The sequence below is a fragment of the Ambystoma mexicanum genome, chromosome 11 (genome assembly GCF_040938575.1).
Source record: "Ambystoma mexicanum isolate Mex_15411 chromosome 11, UKY_AmexF1_1, whole genome shotgun sequence".
Classification (NCBI taxonomy): Eukaryota; Metazoa; Chordata; class Amphibia; order Caudata; family Ambystomatidae; genus Ambystoma; species Ambystoma mexicanum.
The window spans coordinates 221,965,811-221,985,341 of NC_090934.1; the positions used below are offsets into that span (position 1 = coordinate 221,965,811).

Sequence of the window (19,531 nt, forward strand, 5' to 3'; positions counted from 1 at the left end):
GACAGGCATCCCTGCCGCCCCGGGAGGGAAGGGGGACATTCGCTATTCAAGGACCACTGATTGGCAAATACCCTGTGTATGTCTCTTGGTGGTGGGGAGCTCAGCAGTCCCTCACATTATTTCATAGGCGGCCACCCTCAGTTTGTGTTCCATTATGCCAAGCGATAATGACCCCTCTGGAGGTCTTTAAGGTGATTGGCACAAAGTGGTAGCAGCAACACAGAAGTGAAAACCTTACTTTTGTAGTGAGTAAAGTAAATAGACAAACTCAGTCAGTAAGTTAAATATGGTTTTACATTTTAGTGTTAAAATAGCATGGTTGTCTTGATATGTTAAGTATTTTAATTGCAAACTGAGTTAAACTGGAGTTGGTTTTCCATCAGCATGCATTAGGCCTCATGTGAAATAACACCATTAATCTCTGACAGTGAGCGCATGCACCCATTCTTTAGCTGCTTTCGGGTGAATTAAATAGGATGTTGCCACGAAAAAAGGTCCGACCAGTAAGCAATTGTCTTGTAGAAAGAAACATTGCTTGGAAAGTGCACTTTTGTTTCCCTGTCTGCTTTTGAAGACAGAATGTTCAGAATGCAGTCAATACCAGTAGTTATTGTCTGCACGCTACAGATTCCGATTGGCTGGGAGGAGGTCAGTAATGATCTCCATTTATTAATACATGTGATCAAAGTGCATGGAGGCCTGAGTACTTCGCCATGAAGCACACTGTAGGTACACATTATTATAATATTATTATCATGCAACAGAAAGTTCCAACAACTCCAGTGATTCAACAAAGAAAATAGAACGCTCTTTCTTTTCCTTGAACTAGTGCACAATGTATCCTTCTTAAATAAAGGGTAATTTCTCAGTTCATCAATAGCAACTATAATTGTCTTAGTCAGGATGATTTGCCACAACTGACAAGTTCTTCTGGAAATGATGCAAGCATATGCAAGTGACGTGTCACTTCATTGCAGTGGATGGAAGGAAAAAACAGTAACATTTTTACGAACGTAATGGATGCTCAGTGGCACATACCATGCGCACAGGTACTTATAACGGAGTTGTACACATTTTGCAGAAATAATATTCATACCTCCAGTTTGTGGTGATGGGTGCTCACGTGGATGAATGTTGATACACACATTTTGAATTATTTTTCTGAATTTTCTACTGGATGTGCTTCATAATGACACGCCACTTGGAAGCTTAATGTGCAACGGTACATATGAAGTGTTGTACAGAAGTGACAATGTACAATGCTAATGTCTTGAATTCCATTAGTGGATGTGTGTGTGACTATTTAACAGTCCCCAATGAGGTAGTGATGGACAAGAAATAGTGCACAGGGAAGAAGAAGAAGGAGTCCTGCTTTAGTGCGGCGCGGCCCTCACAGTACTTGGGGAAGCGTACGTATCACATTATGCACTTCTCACCATGCTGGCCAATGGAAATGGGACTGTGGGCATTGTCCAATCAGGTGCTCACGGTGTGCGTCACAGGCAAGGGCACCATGGGAGAAGGACTCCTCCTGCTTCACTGGGGCGGGGCCCTCGCAGTACTTGGGGAAGGGCAGGTGCCACATTCTGCGCTTCTCAGCATGCTGGCCAATGGAAATGGGACTGTGGGGAATGTCCAATTAGGTGCTCAGGGTGTGCCTCACAGGAAAGGGCAGCAATAGGGAGAAGGACTCCTCCGTCTTGACTGGGGAGCAGCCCTCGCGGTTCTTGGGGAAGAGCACGTGCCACATTCTGCGCTCCTCACCTTGCTGGCCAATGGAAATGGGACTGTGGGGATTGTCCAATCAGGTGCTCAGTGCGTCACAGGAAAGGGCGGCAATAATATTTTTCATTACTTTGTGTAGTGCAGCTGGCAAACATGGCAAGACGTACAGTTTTCGTCGTGGGTGATGCCTTTTTGGAAGATCTGTTCGTGTATGCCCTCCAAAAGGGCTTTTGTGGCAATTTCAATTTGGAGGGAGTGGAGGCTTTGTGGTGCAGTGTCAAAGCGTGCTGTTTCGGCCGACTGCTTGAAGAATGTCCACTTCCGCAACTGTGCATGTTATGGTCGTGCACTTTGGAGCCCTCTTTTTGGGTTCCATGCCTTGTTCCCATGTGTACCGTCAACTGAAAATTATGATGAAAGCAGTGCAGCACATTTTTCCCACTGCCAAGGTGCTTTTCTCATGTATACCGCTGAGAATAGTATGAGACTATTCCAATGATTCCTGACGTCAGCCAGAGGTCGGAAAGGGTCTCATCAACAGAAGCATGTGTGACTTCTTGAGTGCTGCTGGGATGTTCTCCTATGAGAAGGAGAACATTGTTTCTCGATATATACACCTTTTCAAAGGAAATTGCATGTCTTTGTCGACCAGTGGCAATGACATTTTGTTTCACAATCTACAGGCAGCACTGAAGACCCTATTGTAAGAATGTGAGCTGACGTACAAAACACAAAAATACTTATAATAAAAACACCAAATAATTGTGTTTCTATGGAAGCACCTTTAAAAAATAAAAGGCTCTTTTCAGTGCCGTCACAACTAACGACATCCCCTACCCTGATTGAAAGTTGTTCCTCCACAGCACGAAAAGTCAGCGAATATCATGATAGTTGCAGGGTGGCACGTGTTAGATATGCCCCTTTTGCAGATGACAGTCATATAAATGGGCCTGTAGAAGCTACGGGATTGGTCAATAAGGTTTCTGGGTGTGGTGTGTACGCACAGACTGTCGACAGAAATGCAGAGGGTGTGGTTATTGCTGTGTGTTTCACGAGCCACAGCGTGCGGGTTTTGGGGGAGTTCGAAATACATTGATTGAAACTGAATGGAGAATACTGTGCAGTGGCTGCTCATTTTGGATTCTATCATGTGGATGTGTAGTGCTATGGAGTACCTTCAATGAAGTGACTGGTTTTGGTTTGTCTGTGTGACACTTAGGCGACGCGCAATCATGTTGACATTATTGTCGTTCATTGTGGAGGGAAAATTGCACAGCATGTTACACGAGTTTCAGTGCCGTTTGCGATGAAGGAGGCACTTGCCCAGATCATGCATCTGTTTCCAATCTCCTGCATAACTTTCTATCGCATTACGCAGACACTAATGTGGCTGCGTTATTTTGCATTTGGTTCGCAAATGGAGAAAGCGTGGTACATTGCGAAGAAGTCTATTTGTGCCTTTCTACGACATCTGCCTTACTTCACACATAGGAATATGACGTTTCACACCACGAACAGTTTTCCCCAGCAATAATGTTCATTTTACTAAGCCTGCCATGACGATTTCTGCACGCCCCATCCAAATTGCCTTGCTGCACTTTTTGAAAGTAGTGGAAGAATTTTTGTAGTACTTGTTGCACACTGAAACTCTTCAAAATGCTCTGCAGCACGTAAAGAAACCTCTTTCTACAGCGAACCCCTTTCCACCCGATTCAACTACAGTGTTTTGCACAGTGCCACGCCTGCCGCCCTGCATCCGTTCATTGCCATTTCCATTGTTCATCTCTGAAAGGTGCTTTTTTCCTTTCCCAGTTCATTTCCATTTATTTTGGTCTTATAACACACGCTGCAGAAGGAACGGCAGGAAAGCCCCAGTACGGAAGGGGCAGCACCTGCATGGATGCCATAGGGGGCATGCCCAGAGACGGAATTATTGGGTGGCCCTCACCTACTTAGGTGCAAGTCATTGTCATGCTCCCGGATGGACCCTTCCCACGCACTTCCAAGTACCTTCCCTCTGTAGAGTAGCGTGTTGCAGTACATGCACAATACAATGCCCTTTGCCGGTTAAGGGTCTGTAGCATGGCATATGGTCTGCAAGGATGTTTTAGAGCTCCGCTGCCCTGCAGGAGTGCCCCTGTTGTTGGCCACGGCAGATGTGGAAAATAGTATACATGAAATTACCCTACTGCATTCTTGGAAGGGCGGTAGATTTCCCACTGGTCCCTTGTGCTTCCATTTCAGTTGTCGTCACATGCAGTACAAACACTTCATGCTACGCCATTAGCTGTAGAAGTAGCATTCACGGAGATACATAAATTCTGGAATACAAGAATGTTTACAACAACGCGAAACACAGCTTCATTACGTGGAGCAGGAAGACAATTATTCAGCGCGACCCATACCTCTACAGTACTTTTCTAACCACCACTGACATTGTTTGCGCTCTGAACCTTCTGCTGTTTGCTTACTTGCCTTTTCATGCACTAGTATGTGCGTGACCAAGCCGCACCGGCGTTGCCATTTTGCAGACTCATTACAAACTGTCCCACCTGCAGTTACATGTTTTCTTCAACTGTACGACCCGCAGGCAACCTCTTGATAATTTCCGTCACAGTGCTCAGTGCAGAGACGGTGTGTAGGTTTCACAAGTCATGGAAAGGCAAGCAGCACATCAATCAAATTAATGTGACATTTAACACGCCCACGTTACACTGCAGGTTGCTGTTAGTTGTTTACCCGTGGGACTCATACAGCCATGCGTTTTGCAGCCATACATTAGTAGGTTTGCAGAGCCACCCACGTAGTCGGCAGGAGTACTTGAAATGCGGTAGCCTACCGTATGAATCCTTAGGGCTGGCGACAGGGGCGATGATACCAGCACACAGAGAATGCCCTACACATGGGTATAGCTGTGCAATGGATACACAGGCGCTCCCACAACTATTTAAAAGTGCATTCGAAGATGCGGACATGTAGCCACTAGTGGAGTCCTACGGATACTTGCAGTGTGATTGCACATACGCCGGCCAGGTGCAGTCTCACTAGGAAACGTCCATATTGCTCACCTGCAGTCATTTCGGCCAGCACTGTGTGGCACAGATTCACCAGGCAATGTTAACACAAAAAGAGAAACCACTCAAACGCTCACCAACACTTACCATATACATCTGTAAATGCTAAGATACACCAACACTATTAGGAAAAGGAAGGGGTAGCACAAACAGATACATACACCAGAGATTTTGGCCTTTCCACACGTTCATCATGAGGGATGCCAAGGAATCAGTGACCAACCACTGTTAACGAGACATTATGGTTCCGTTGCAGTACCAAACAGCTATCATCTTTACAGAAAACACTATGCTAAAGCAACGTTCCAGTTACAGTGCCCTACTAAAAACCTATGAAATTCACTAACAAAAAACATTGTTAAACGGACGTTATGGTTCAGTTGCACTACTACAAACCTATCCCCTTTACTGAAAAATGATGCTGAAGGAAGAGTCTGGTTACAGTGGCCTACTGAAAACATATGAACTTCAGTGCAAACACGTTGGTGAAGGGACGTTATTCTTCAGTTGCCCTAAGAACAACCTAGCAACTTCAATGCAAAAGCCTTTATTACAGGAATGTTACAACTACTTTGTATTAACAACAACCTATCCATACTATGCTTACAAGTAAAACCGAAAACCCCCAGAAATTTGCCAGTTATGGTAAGCTAAGCAACCATAACTATCGCCACCACTGTGCACTGCTAAGACTAACACCCCTGACATCAAAGATGACATCACTAATCTGATCTGATCTCTTAAGGAAGAAGGCTTGAAAGCATTTGTGGGCTTCCTCTCCCATTCCCATCTCAGGTTGGCGAAATCTCCTTGCTGTGAAGAGGTTTTCATGTGTGATACAATTATGATAACGTGAAGCTCAGGAATTGAATGGGAGTTGTTGGTGGTTGGAGTAGATGTGGTTAATACTTACTGTCAGTTTGTTATGGGTTTCTTGGTTGATTAAATGTCATTAATCTTTGTCATGAAAAAGACAGAAGCATAATTGACCATTCCCAGAACCTGACTTTTCCTGAGAAGAGTCACAATAGGCGGAGGGATAAACTACTAGTATGGCCAGCACACCCTTCTTGAGCTAAAGAGTTTGCGAAATGGAGAAGTTGGCACTTCAAGTTCTGATTGCCCTCACAGTGCCCCCCAAGTGCTTAGGTACACATTTGTGAGGATTTGTTTTTTTGGATACAATATTGCTCCTCAAATCTCACTTCTGGCAGTGGTTTCCACTGCCATTAAAAGAGGACATTTCCTCCAATTACTTGGATAGCCCGGTCATCGTTCACATGATGCAATGCACAACGGATATGTAATCTCTTAAGATTTCTGCATCTGGGAATTCATTTTGCAATACTGTGGAAGTGGAAAAAGTACCAAGGGCGCTTAGATATTGTAATAGTTAGCATTTCCACAAGAGCTCATCCGTGAGTCCTGGGGATGCAGCCAAAGTGACTCCTAGGGAAAGGATGAAGACGGCAGGCCTAAGGAGACCATTTACATTAAGAATTCAGGGCAGCTGTATGGGCCAGACTTCACAATCGGACAGCAGGAAATCCTAATGTGACAGACCAATAGTCCTTCAGCCAGTGGTGTTCCTACAATGGCCCCAGGGATTGGCCATCCTGCACCTACTGCTAGGACACCTGATCAAGTTTCCAATGAGGGGTTTGGCAGAGAGAGAGAGAGAGAGAGAGAGAAAGAGAAAGAGAGAGAGAGAGAGAGAGAGAGAGATAGAGAGAGAGAGAGATATCAACATGACAGGTGCTAGGAAACATTGTGACGCAATAATGAAAGGCGGTGTGAAATCCACCGACTCGAAGAGCACTCTTCTTTTTAATTTATCTTACGGTTTCTATAATTTTATTTTAAAAAGAAACCTGTTCCGGAATTTTTTAGTTTTAATATAAAAGTGTAGGAAGAAGTTGAAACCTGCACCTCAATGCACTGCATTCAACAGTCCCTTAAACAGCAGGTGAATTTATTTGGGGGATTGGATTGCGTGTGGGAGGGGGCGATGGGGTTTGTGGGGAGCGGGGTCAGGCCAGCAGGGAACATAGTTCCACTACTTCTTTTCGTACATTTCGACCACTGCAAATATGTTAATTAATAATCATAGTAACTAATAAAGTTTGGCTACTCCACACAGAAAAGCACTCTGTTATCTTCTCCAGACACAGGCGTGTTGGTCTCTCCGAACAGGTCAGGCCTCTCTGGAACTATGTTAGAAGCCAAGGGCCGCATTACGAGTTTTGCGGTAGTGGTAAAGCATCTGGTCTTACAGAATACTGAACGTTTTGCCCCTCTGCCAAAATTCAGAGTTTCAGGACTTTCGCCACACATAAGCAGTAGTCAATGCGATATTACTGCATAGTGTAATATGGCCTTTCCGCACAGAGACCTATGTAACTCCAAAAGGGGGAATAACTGACGGGTCTGCATGGTTTAGAATCATGTTGACACGTCCTGTTACCACGTCCTTACTAGAGGTAATACTGTCAAACTCTTAACGAGGCCCTAAGTATTCTTGTGTGTCAGTAACTGTGTAGACTAAAGGGACTATTCGATATTGATATGTTTATCAAAACGTAGCGTGACATTGGGACTACACTCCTTTCCACCATTACATTCATTCTCGCCTTGTTTCTCTCCTAGGAAGGCAGCAATTCTGCGGATCCAGCTGATGGTAAAGCCGAAGGTAAAGATAATCCTGTACTGGGAGGGTGGCTACCCACTCATTGCCCCTTGTCCCCGATCCAACACCCCCATCCCAGGACCCTGACTCCTCCCTTTCAAATGTTAGCCTTTATTAATCTTCTCTGTGCCATCCCTCCCTGTCAATGTAGCAACCTTTGTTACCAGTAAATGACATCATGTTAAGATCAGCTTTTGATTGGCATTTATTTCGAGATTTGTGTAGTATGTATGTACGTATGGTTTATGTTAAGCACTGTCATGCCGGGTCAGTCACCAGAGTGCTGTAAAGGGATGTGATTAGTACAATACATTAGAATATAAATCCTGTGTGTAGGCTTGAATGAAATGATGAGAACTGAATGTGGACACTGTGAAGAGCCAGGAATGAGACGTACACGCAGAGAACCCGACGTTTTTGGTTATAAACTTTTATTTAAACAAAAAAGGGTTAGGAAATGCCTCACTATCCCTAATCTAGGAGGGTTTTACCTACATCAACCCAAATCTAAGGGGTCGGTCCTTTGTCAAGATGTCCAAGCAAATTTATGTTGCGTGTCCGAAAACCTATTTTGTCCCTCACACTCTAAAACTAACTCTAAGGAGCAAAGAGTATTGTCTTGGATTCTCAAAAGTGCACAAATGGTCAAATCCAACACAATGGAAAAATCCAACCAAAAGGTTACAAGTGGATGATGTTCACAGTTCCAGGGAATGGCTCCCTTCCCCATATTCCTTTTACTAATATGAAAAGTTCAATCAAAGAATAGCAAAGTTCCTTAGAACCCAAGAGGATCAATCCCTCCTCTTGGCGAGTTCACAGTTCTCGGGGGGAGGGGGTGAATAAATCCCTTTCCCAGGTTTCTCTCCACCTCCAATATAATTAAAAATCCTAAAGGTATAATCTTCCTAGGATTTTTCCTTTCACTGCATTACAACTTAGATGCAAGACCTATACTTGCAGATAACCTGGCATATTCCCCTGCCAGGCCCTTCTTGTCAGGGCCGGACTGACCCATAGGGAACTCTGGAGATTTCCCAGTAGGCCTCGGGACTTACTGTGATTTTCCTGAAGCTGAAATGGTTGAAGGAGAAAAGACTGAAAGTTATTTTACCAAAAATAACTTTTGGTTTTCTCTCACCTGAACATTTCAGACTATCCCCTTGACCACCACCCCCTTAGCTACCTGTGGGCAGCACACCTCCATGTGTGCCGCCGTCTCCAGCATCCCCCTGCAACGCCAGTTCCCTTCACTTACGTGTATGGGAACCGGTGCCGCATGGTCTGCCTTTCCCTTTTTAAACTTTATTGAGACAGGAGGGGAAACACCCCAACTCACATTGCAGTGAAGAAGGGTGCAGGGGACACCCCTGCAGCCCCCGGTGCTCTTCTTCACTGTAATGGTTTGTATGGCATATTTGGTCGAATTTTTAGGGTATACAAGATTTTCATACAGCCTAAATTTGGTCAAATATGCAAGGTTTTTTTTAATTCAGTCTTATCAGGTATTTCCGGCCTCGGCACTTTGGACCTCTTTTGTGTTGCATTTCCACATGTATCCAGAGAAAAAGGGTTGGGCTTGGTGAAAATGAAATGTGTAATATGGGGCCACTTTGAAAATTATTTATTTTACTTATTTATTTTTTTCATTTGGTTGTACGCCCAGACCCTCAGGTATCACGGCGTAGGTTACAAGAATACTTGGTGCTTAGTTGGTACAGGATTACTTGGTACTTAGTTGGTACAGATAAACATATGAGTTGTACAGTACATTTTCATAGTGTTACAGAGTCAAGTCAGGCTTAGCTGTAATGGTACATTGGTATAAGTTTACAATCTTACAATAATCTACCCATTCGGCTTGGTTATTATACTTTTAGAATTTGTTAAATAACCAGGTTTTGAGGGTTTTTTTTAATTTGGGGAGGGACGGTTCATTGGAGATGGCTGGCGGAAGCGAATTCCAAATTCTGGGGCTGCTACTGGAAAGCTGGAGTTCCCTGTTCTCACATTTTTTAATCTGGGGATGCAAAGAAGTGTGTTCATGTTGGATCTCCATGTTCTGGACGAGGTTTTGCGGGTTAGGTATTGGTTGAGCTAGCTTGGTGCTGAGCCCGTTACTCGTTTGTGTGCTATGGTGAGTGTTTTGTATAGGATCCTAGCTTGTATGGGTAGCCAGTGGGCTTCTCTCCTCTGTTGGGAAATATGGTCTCTCTTTTTTATACCCAGGGCTGCTCGGAGGGCTTTGTTCTGAATAAGTTGCATTTTTTTCAGGTTTTATTTTTAAGTCCTTAGTAGGAGTATGTTACAATAGTCAATCTCTGCCAGTATGAGGGCTCTGGCAAGGGTGGTAACATTTTGGGGTGTGAGAAAGGGTCTGCTTAGAGAGATGAGTTTGGCCGTGTAGGCCGTGGAGGATGACAGCGCACAAATGTGTTTACTCATGGTAAGACTAGAATCTAAATAGACCACTAGGGTCTTGACCTGATTGGAGATCTTTATTGGCGAGCCGTCGATGACTATGGCTGTGGATGTAATTTACTTAGTCAGTCTGGGGATCCTACTATCAGAATCTCAGTTTTTTTCTCCATTAAGGCAGAGGCTATTTGTTGCCATCCAATTCTGGATGATGGAGTAGATTTTGTTTATAGCGATGGTGTCCTGTTCGAGATTGCCAGAGATGGGGATGAGTAATTGTGTGTCTTCCGCGAAGTTGGTATATATCACTCCCATAGTGTCAAGTGCTGCGAAGAGTAATTCTGTGTCGGGGAGAGGCAAGAGCCTTGAGGGACTCCCAGTGGGACTGTGATTGGGTCAGCAGCCACATCACCTATTGCAACTCTTGATGTGCGGTCAGCGAGGAACCGGGGCCTCTTTTGTTTCCCAGTCCACCCCTGCTTCTTGTATATTTACAATAGTTCACAATGTCAAGGGTATGAATCTTCCTTGGGATTCTCCTTCTATTATAACTTGTACACATACTTGATTTTGCATTATGTAATCTCCTGCCAGGACTTTTGTGCAATCCTACAAACACTTCTCTTCACCTAATGTACTCTCCTGCCTGGACTTTACCTTACAAACATTCAGATTCACCTGGTATAATCTCCTGCCAGGACTTTACTTTACAAACATTCGGCTTCACCTGGGACACTCTCCTGCCAGGACTTTAATTTACAAACATTCAGCTTCACCTGGTACACTCTGCTGCCAGGACTTTGCTTTATATTTTATCCATGTAGTGAGATTAGCGCCTCGTTGGTTTATCAATCCTTGTTTCATAGAGTTAGCTTCATTATTCATTTCCACTTTCCCCAAAGGGTTACTTTGTCCCTTGTCCAAGAACATTCACCTTCACATTGCTTTCTCACCTGAGATATGAGTTCAACAACCGTCACAAAAATATTAACTTTTTCATTGGCTTCTCTTTGTGTCTCTCGCTTAAATCATATGGAACGGTACACGCTTTCAGACAACCCAGTAACCCATCTGTTTTCCCTGGGCTTACTGGTTGCTTCTTGCATCCTGTCGCTTTGGTTCCCTTCAACCTGCTGGCTCAGCATGGTTCCCGTTACCCACTGCGCATTCACCGTGTCCTTTTCTGCAATGCACAGTTCCCACAGCCTTGTGTTCACAGGCAGCGAACTGTCTGTTCTCTGGATTCTCTCTACGCTGATCGGACTCTCCTCCACACCGTTTTATACAGCATGCTTTCCCCCACTGTGGTGCTCAGCATCGGCACAGGTCGCTGTGCACCCCAGCATCTGCAGGTCTCTCGACCTCTGCCTGTCAGCTGTAATGGTTTTAAACTTCTCAGCATGATTACATCGTTTCCAAAGACTAGACCGTTGCGTTGGTTTTGCGGTTTTAGTCATCTCCCCTCTCCGCTGCTTTTTCTCGTCCCAGCTGAAACCAAGCTGTTCCCTGTATGATGTTGAGGAAGCTGATATTGGATCTTATTGGGAGTAATCGTTACTGATCCCTGCCTCTGCCTTGTCCCAATTGTTAATATACTGTTCTTTGTGGGGTTTTGGGGAATACTTAAAGTAGATCTAGTAAAAGGTTGAGGGAGACTGCTACAATATGCCATCAGGGCATGAGGAGTGGAGGAACCTTTCCTAAAAGGGAATGGAGGGCATGGGACTTTCCCCAATGATATCATGTCATCTCCCCAATGGCCACCTCCCCCAGGTGGTCGTCCCTCATATAGCCTCCCCCAGGGTCAGGATCAGCATCAGGTGGTGGCTGCCGTGCTCTGGCCACCTAAGGGAAAGGAGTAATGGCATCATTGGATTCATCGCAGCACACATAACGTAGTTAGATCTTCCTGCAGATAGCATAGTGGTGTTAGGAACCTTATTCTACATTGCAGAGAAATCAAATGCATCTTTTCATCCTTGTTTGCAGAGTAAAACACAGTACACCATCCCATGGACAAGCCTACGTGCTCTGAAACTGCTACAATGTCGATTTAATGCAGCATAAAATCATATTAACATAATGTGATCAAATGTGTGAGTTATACATCCCTTAGGTAGCACTGGAATATGTTATATATACTAAAGAATATATTATTAAACAGCAAAAAAAGAGTAAATGTGCACAGTAGCTAAAGCCACATCCACAGCCTCAATAATAAACCCAAAGTCAAAGTTTGACTTGAACCTCCCATAGAGGAGCCCTAAGTTTAAATTCTATTTTCCCAACAGAACACAAAATAAATACCAATTTAAGGTCCAATTGGGACCAGAAAGCGGGGAAGGGGATAACGCAGAGTATATAAAGCATCACAAATTCCAGCCGACTCCAACAGAAGCCATCTCAAAGCACGAAGTTCCACCGAAACTTTTTGGGGAGAAAGAAGCACTCTTGCCTGAAAGAGATCTTGGGGTTCTAGATGCCCTTCATATCTGTAGGTTTCCTTGAAGCAATCAAATAGCCATGGCAGGATACCTATTCACTAATTAGAATAACTGGAAAATTCTCTGGGCAACTTCTGTTCTATCATTGTGCCAAAACAGAAGAACACAAACCATATGTAATCTACCATGGGGAAATATAGTATACAGTCGCCCCTCGCCAAGGCGAAACCGCACCCCAAAAGCTAGGGTTAGGGGAGTGTCTGCTGCTCAGTCACCAGATTGCTCAAGAAGCACATGGCTGTATCCGCTTGCGAGGAGTTTCTTGGAATGGTTCTGTTGTTTCATTCGCAGGTTTTTTTCGGATGAGTTTTTTGTTGAAACCGTTTTACCGAACAAATCATCTACATTTTTTAAAACATATTTGGTGCCCCCCCCTTCGAACCAACTCCCCTATCATATACGCCCCATTTCCCCTCCGCCCCCTCCCAATATTTTTCATTTCGTTTTTCATTGACAAATGTTCAGCAGAAAACTCATCAAAAAATATACGGCCGATGAAACAGCTATATACCTCTTGGAATATAGAAGGACTCAATGTCACAGACGTGTTAGACAATATGGGGCATTAGAGCCCACAACGGAAGGATCTGCTGACCGCTGTCCAAATTAGTGTCCCTGACACGACGACGAGGGCTGTTCGGCAGAATCCTGTGCACTTCCCTTGGGGACACTGCAAAAGGCTTAAGACTGCATGTGTTAGCAGTAAACCCAATTGGTAGCAGTTTGCACCACCCAGATTTACCTGGTAGCTGCGGCTGAGCAGTCAGACTTCTCTCAAGAAGAGTACGGCAGTATGCATAGTATACACAATAGGGCCAAAACACAGTAGAGCAAACAAACACTGACCAGAGCTTTGTATAAAAAAGTACATAGTTATTTATTTAAAGCACACTTTAGGTAATACACTAGCACTCTCAATGAAAAGTAATCTAAAACACAGTCAGGTAAGTATACACACCTCCCTTGATAACTATCAGACAAGTCAGGGTTAAAGTACAACTATTTGTTAAGACAGAAGTGAGCTCTTAACCTAGATGGCACTCCAATAGTGTAGTTAAAGGGAGAGAAAAAGGCAGAGCATAAGAATAAAACAGTTCCCAACACTTTTAAGAGTTCAGAGCAAGGGGAGAAAGGCAGGTTATACTGTAGAGGCAAAGTTCATAGGCCAGGCCCACTTTAAATGGAGCAAAGCGAAATGTGCCCAGGATCACACGGTTTAAAGTGCACTGAAAGTCTTTGCAGAGTGTTCAAAAGAGGTTGGGGTGAGTCAAAAGATATAGTTAGAAGGCCTGGAGCCAACCCAGTTTAGAAGCCAAGGATGTAAGGGTCACCTTTAGCACTCTGTAGAAAGGAGAGGCCAGGCAGGACACAGTAACTTAAGAGAAAGGAAGCTCCAGCGGGGGCAGTTGTTCCTGGCAGTGTTTGAGGTTCATGGTTCTGACCAGGGGAAGAGAAGATCTCGTCGAGGAGGAAACATGGAGTTGTTGCAATGCACAGGGATGAAACCAGCCACGGAGTTCCTGATTAAAAGGTGCGGTCCTTTTATTTGCCGTCAAAAGTGGTGAGCTTGGCTATCCGGCCTCCAGGGTGCTTGGCACGGGCGATTCGACCAAGGGCCATCTTTGGAAGGCGAAAAGGGTGAACTGGTTGGTCCCACCAGCTCAGAGGAAGAAGACTCGTCCAGCAGAAGATCTTCTCTTGTCGTCGGGAAAGTGGTGAGGTAGCTGCAGCAGGAGTCACCGGTGGTGTCATCGTTGCAGATGGCTCAGCTTCGTCCCTCTTCGGATTCTTAGGTCCTGTGGCGACTTCTGAAGTTCCAGTCCCAAAGGCCATGCTTTTATGCAGAAAACCCCCCATTCATCAGCCTAGCTGTCAATCACACATGCTAAGTGGTGAGCCGGGCGGCTCACCACTGTGCCAATCAGAGTAGAGTGTGACTTGGGTTGCTAAGGCAATGCAGTCCAGGTTGTCAATTCCCCCCTCCACCCTTCCTGTGGAACCCAGAGTGGCACCATTTGGAGGGCTTCTGTGGAGAAGCACGCCAAAATAGTGCAACAAAGGGCTCGACCTTGGTCAGAGTTACAGAGACAGACACAAACGCCATTTTAGAATCGAGTACTGGCAAAAAGACCCAACCGGTGATTTAATATTAAATAAATAAACCGGCGGTATCTTTAACATTGCACCAAAAAGTGGTGCGTTTAAAATCAATGGCAAAATCCCATAGGGAATATTCCGGTGGAATATTTTGCGTGGTAACCACTGCCACCAGCGATAAACGGGACTAACTTTATTCACCTGCTGTTGTACAACCCTTGCTCTCTTTATTCACGTGTCATCGTACAACTAACTTTATTCACCTGTGATTGTACAACTATTGCTCTCTTTATTCGCCTGCAGTCAGTCAAACCTTAATCCTTTTATACACATGTAGTCGTACACTTCTTGATTGTGCTGATTCATTTAAACTATATTGCAATGAAGTACAAAACAAAATGTTCATCATCAGCTAAGCACGCCCCAAACCTCTCCTCCAATGCTGTACCCCAGTATAGAGAGAGCAGAGGCACACCGAGAAACAAACCTGTTTTACAGAGAAAGCTTTTATCAATCCCATAATCCCACGAATGGCACACAATCACAGATGCCTTTTTTCTCTCTGTCAAGTTTGTCAGTGTAATGGAGTGGTCTTTCTTCTGGAGTTATCAAGGCTGAGGGTTTCACTAATAGAACACGACTTAATGATATAGCAAGTAAAACGTCTAGTTAAAATACCTTTACTGTAATGTGTAGGAGGAAAGGTACATGCCCCATGATAATGTATTAATCATGCATATGCTTGAAACCATTTATGGAGGAATTATATATGAGAATTAAGTCATGAGTTGAAGAATTGAGCATAAACCTAAATGATAAATTAAGTACATTTTGTATATGGTAGGAACATGCAAGCAATTGTGTGCGCACGTAGGCAAATATACTTTGCTTAATTGACTCTGGGCATTTTAGGCATGCGGTGGCACCGGGCATTTCAGGCATATAGTAGCATGGCGATCTCTTTTCTGAATTACAGTAACACTGGGCATTTCAGGCATATAGCAACAGGGTTATCTCTCCTCTCTCATTTGCGCTGGCACCGGGCATGTCAGGCATATAGTAGCATGGCGATCTCTTTTCTGAATTACAGTACCACTGGGCATTTCAGGCATATAGCAACAGGGTTATCTCTCCTTTCTCATTTGCGCTGGCACCGGGCATGTCAGGCATATAGTAGCATGGCGATCTCTTTTCTGAATTACAGTACCACTGGGCATTTCAGGCATATAGCAACAGGGTTATCTCTCCTTTCTCATTTGCGCTGGCACCGGGCATGTCAGGCATATAGTAGCATGGCGATCTCTTTTCTGAATTACAGTACCACTGGGCATTTCAGGCATATAGCAACAGGGTTATCTCTCCTTTCTCATTTGCGCTGGCACCGGGCATGTCAGGCATATAGTAGCATGGCGATCTCTTTTCTGAATTACAGTACCACTGGGCATTTCAGGCATATAGCAACAGGGTTATCTCTACTTTCTCATTTGCGCTGGCACCGGGCATGTCAGGCATATAGTAGCATGGCGATCTCTTTTCTGAATTACAGTACCACTGGGCATTTCAGGCATATAGCAACAGGGTTATCTCTCCTTTCTCATTTGCGCTGGCACCGGGCATGTCAGGCATATAGTAGCATGGCGATCTCTTTTCTGAATTACAGTACCACTGGGCATTTCAGGCATATAGCAACAGGGCTATCTCTCCTTTCTCATTTGCGCTGGCACCGGGCATGTCAGGCATGGGTTATCGCTCTTCGCATTTAGTAACAGGGCTATCGATTCTGATTTGCGGTTTGCATTTTGTGTAGTTTCCTCACAAACCTGAATCATTGTACATTTTCATTGTCATTTCAGTTATAAAGCTCCGTTAGCAGCGCGCCCTGCATTGAAATGTACAATGATACTAATCCAGGCTTAGAAATGTTACCTAAGAAAACGGAAACAAAACAGAAGACAGGGAGGAGGCGGTGCCAATTTGAGGGTCACCAGAGAGAGAGACAGCAAGAGGTCTGATATTCATGCATTCTGGGCAGAGGAGTCACAGCAGCTTCGGGGCTTAGAGTGGGGGTGGAATGAGAAGATGGAATTGAGAGGCGGAGTGCGGCAGACAGCGCAAACACATATATCGGATGGGGCCAGAGCATAAATGCAGTGGGGTATGATAGCGAGATGAGTTCCTTATTAACCATTATTGGTGTATCATGAGATGTTATTTTTTCATTTATCAATGCTATATGTTAAATAACATCTGTTTTTTATATTCCCTTCCCCCCTCCCTCTCTAACCCCTGGTGTCGTTGTTTGTACCTTGTATGTATTCCTCAGGTCGTCTTAGCTTCTAACCTTTTGATTTTATCTATGCAGATCGTCCGAACTATAATCCAGTTTCGTTCATTGCCTATCCACTGAGTATTGTTAATACATGCATGTATCAGTTTATTCTTTATATATTATCCTATTACATGGTTTGCTTCGTTTTGTTTCTCCTTTCTATCTCCAAATGTTTCTTGATGATCTGCTTTATGATCAATTGTATTACTGTTGCAATCACAATAAAAACTATAAAAATCAAAAGAAAAAAGAGGGGGTGCAAAAGGATAGCTAAGCTAATGGTAAACTGGAGTGGTGAGACAGAGGCGTAGACAGGGCGGGGGCTGAGCGGGCAAGGCCCACCCAAAATCATCAGCACTGTGTGGGAATTTACAGATGTTAATGCCACTGCAGTGCTCCCAACTACATTAGCTTCAGACTCCACTTGTTAGACAATCCTGGCAACGCCACTCTGGTGAGATGGTACAGGTTGGGCGTATTGGGAGAGTTAGGACGTCAAGGGGCCTGTTGGCATCGTCGCCGGAATTTGGGCTCTCTTTCTTAGATGTAGCGGCGGGGCCTTCCTCATTTAGCATTATCGATGACGGTCTTCCAAGATCTTGAAATCTCGGGTTAGGTAGAGATGGCCTCCACTCATTTCCATTCCCAAAGAATGTAGGATTAATAGGTGTATACAAAATGTCGTCATACTCGCACACCAATCTACTCGCTCGTCGGTCATTTCTTGTACCATCTATTGATAGTTGGAAAAGGATTGTTTAAGATGTGTTTTTGTAGATGCACCACTTTCTTCTCTTGAATCGCGTTTCTTTTTTAGAGGGAATTCTATCCGCCAGTGAATTATCTAAGGGCAGTATTGGAAAGCGTCTACACAGACCAGGAAGACTTGTGGAACTGCGTAGTACATTTTAAGATGGAAACTAGTGGTGGGTAGACTAAAAGAATTGCGTGATCATGTTTGAAACTAGAAGGAAACATTTCTGGACTTCCACAGCGCTGTGTGTGGGGATTCGGTGAGGGGTGTCGCCTGATGAGTAAGGGCCAAGGTACCCTTCTATAGAGATGTCGCAAATGCTGCGATTGGTAGACTGAACATGAGAATGAAGTATGCCATCCCCCTTTCCAATATGGCAACTTTGAAGGCGGCGGAGGTGCCCAAGTGCCTGGCACGCCATATGATATGATATGGTATTTATAACGCGCCATTACACAAGTGTTTCAAGCCCTCATTCAAAACAGTTGATGCATCACGTCACTTCCTGGTTCCTCTGTTCGAAACGCATCGCTTGAGGGGCGCGAGCACCAATGTAAACAAGGGTGTGCATTTCATCCTGGTACAGGTTGGCATGTCTACTTTTGTGTACTAATACGTGTCTAGCAGTTGTGTCTTCGGACTACTTGTGAAGAGGAGAAGGTTGCCCCGCTAGTAAATGGAGAGAGGAAAGTAGTTCAACTTTATATCAGAGACATTTTGTGTAGGCATCTTTGTAGACATTGGCATTTGGGGATAACAGATGGCTCTGTCAAGGGCCACCAGTGGCACAGTGGCCTTAGAGGTGGGCAGTAGAATTTAACTTTGCTTAAGCTAGGAAAGCACCTTAACACAGCATTTATTTTGTAGGCCCTTCGGAGGTTGGAGGAGGAGAGCTTTTCCAGTCTCTCCTTTCTGCTTTTTTGATGTACTCTTGCTCTTAAGGCCTAGCTGGGTAATTGTGTCCTTCTGCATTCTTCCAGATGCAACCCTCGAGAATAAGCATCTAGGTGGAGAGCAAGCAGACACGGAAGATGCGGTGGAAACAGCACCTCCACTGCCTGCAAGAGATGGCAGAGAGCTGGAGATGGAGGAGAGCGTCTTATCACCAGTCATCATCACTGTGCAGGTAAGAACTCGGCCGAGAGAACTGTGGGAGAGCCGCAAACCACTTGGGAGAGCCACGTACCTTCTATGGGAGCCGTATACCTTCTGTGAAAGCCACCAGCCTCTTCTGAGAACCACACAAGTGTTCTCACCTGTTAGAGTAATGCACCTCCTCTGTACAGCATTCACATACTTTATCAGTTGGAAGCACATACCATGTGTGGGTGCCAACCCTGTGTTTTGTGAACATACCTTGCTGACCTTTGATACCCGTACGTACCCCCGCCTCATTAGTGCAACCTCCTCCTTCTCTGACCACGTGTGAGTACTTTGCATTTCTGGATCACAGACATTACACCCAACTGATTGGAGAGGTTTTTGGTATTTCTGGGCTTCAAGCTATGATATATCGACTTCGCCCAATGACTCATTCTCTTAATAGTTTGTCTCATATCACACACACAGCTGCAGCGAATGATGACGCTCCCAATTATTTTTCACTTGGTTGCAGTGTCTCTGCATGATAGTTCTTTTGGGTGCATTGCTTTTCACACTTCCGGAATGTGGCTTTTTGGGCAAGTCCTCTGCATTCTGGTCCTCTTGCAGGAGCTTCTCAGTGTTGGTCTTGCTCCATTCTTATTCCCCAGGGATTCAATTTTCCCATGTCCTTCTGGTGATCATCTTGCGGGAATCTGACTAAGTTCAGCCTGCAGGAATTCCCAGCAGGCTGGCGCAGCCCTTCATTTGGCCATCAATTCACCAGTTGATATACAGAGTACCAGTACATTGGGTAATAACTCCCAGTATTACAAATGATTTTGTGTCAAGACAACCTTGAGT

The 19,531-nt window shown here is 44.6% G+C and overlaps 1 protein-coding gene across 4 annotated transcripts in view; it reads left to right on the forward strand.

Annotated features, from left to right (window-relative positions):
- The window catches only part of SYTL1 (synaptotagmin like 1), a 288,286-nt gene that overhangs the window by 184,306 nt on the left and 84,449 nt on the right, over positions 1 to 19,531 (forward strand). For all 4 annotated transcript variants that reach the window (XM_069622898.1, XM_069622895.1, XM_069622897.1 and 1 more), the window contains 2 exons: positions 7,446 to 7,488; positions 18,568 to 18,713. In XM_069622898.1, the coding sequence (XP_069478999.1) occupies positions 7,446 to 7,488; positions 18,568 to 18,713 (189 nt within the window). The remainder of the gene's footprint in view (positions 1 to 7,445; positions 7,489 to 18,567; positions 18,714 to 19,531) is intronic.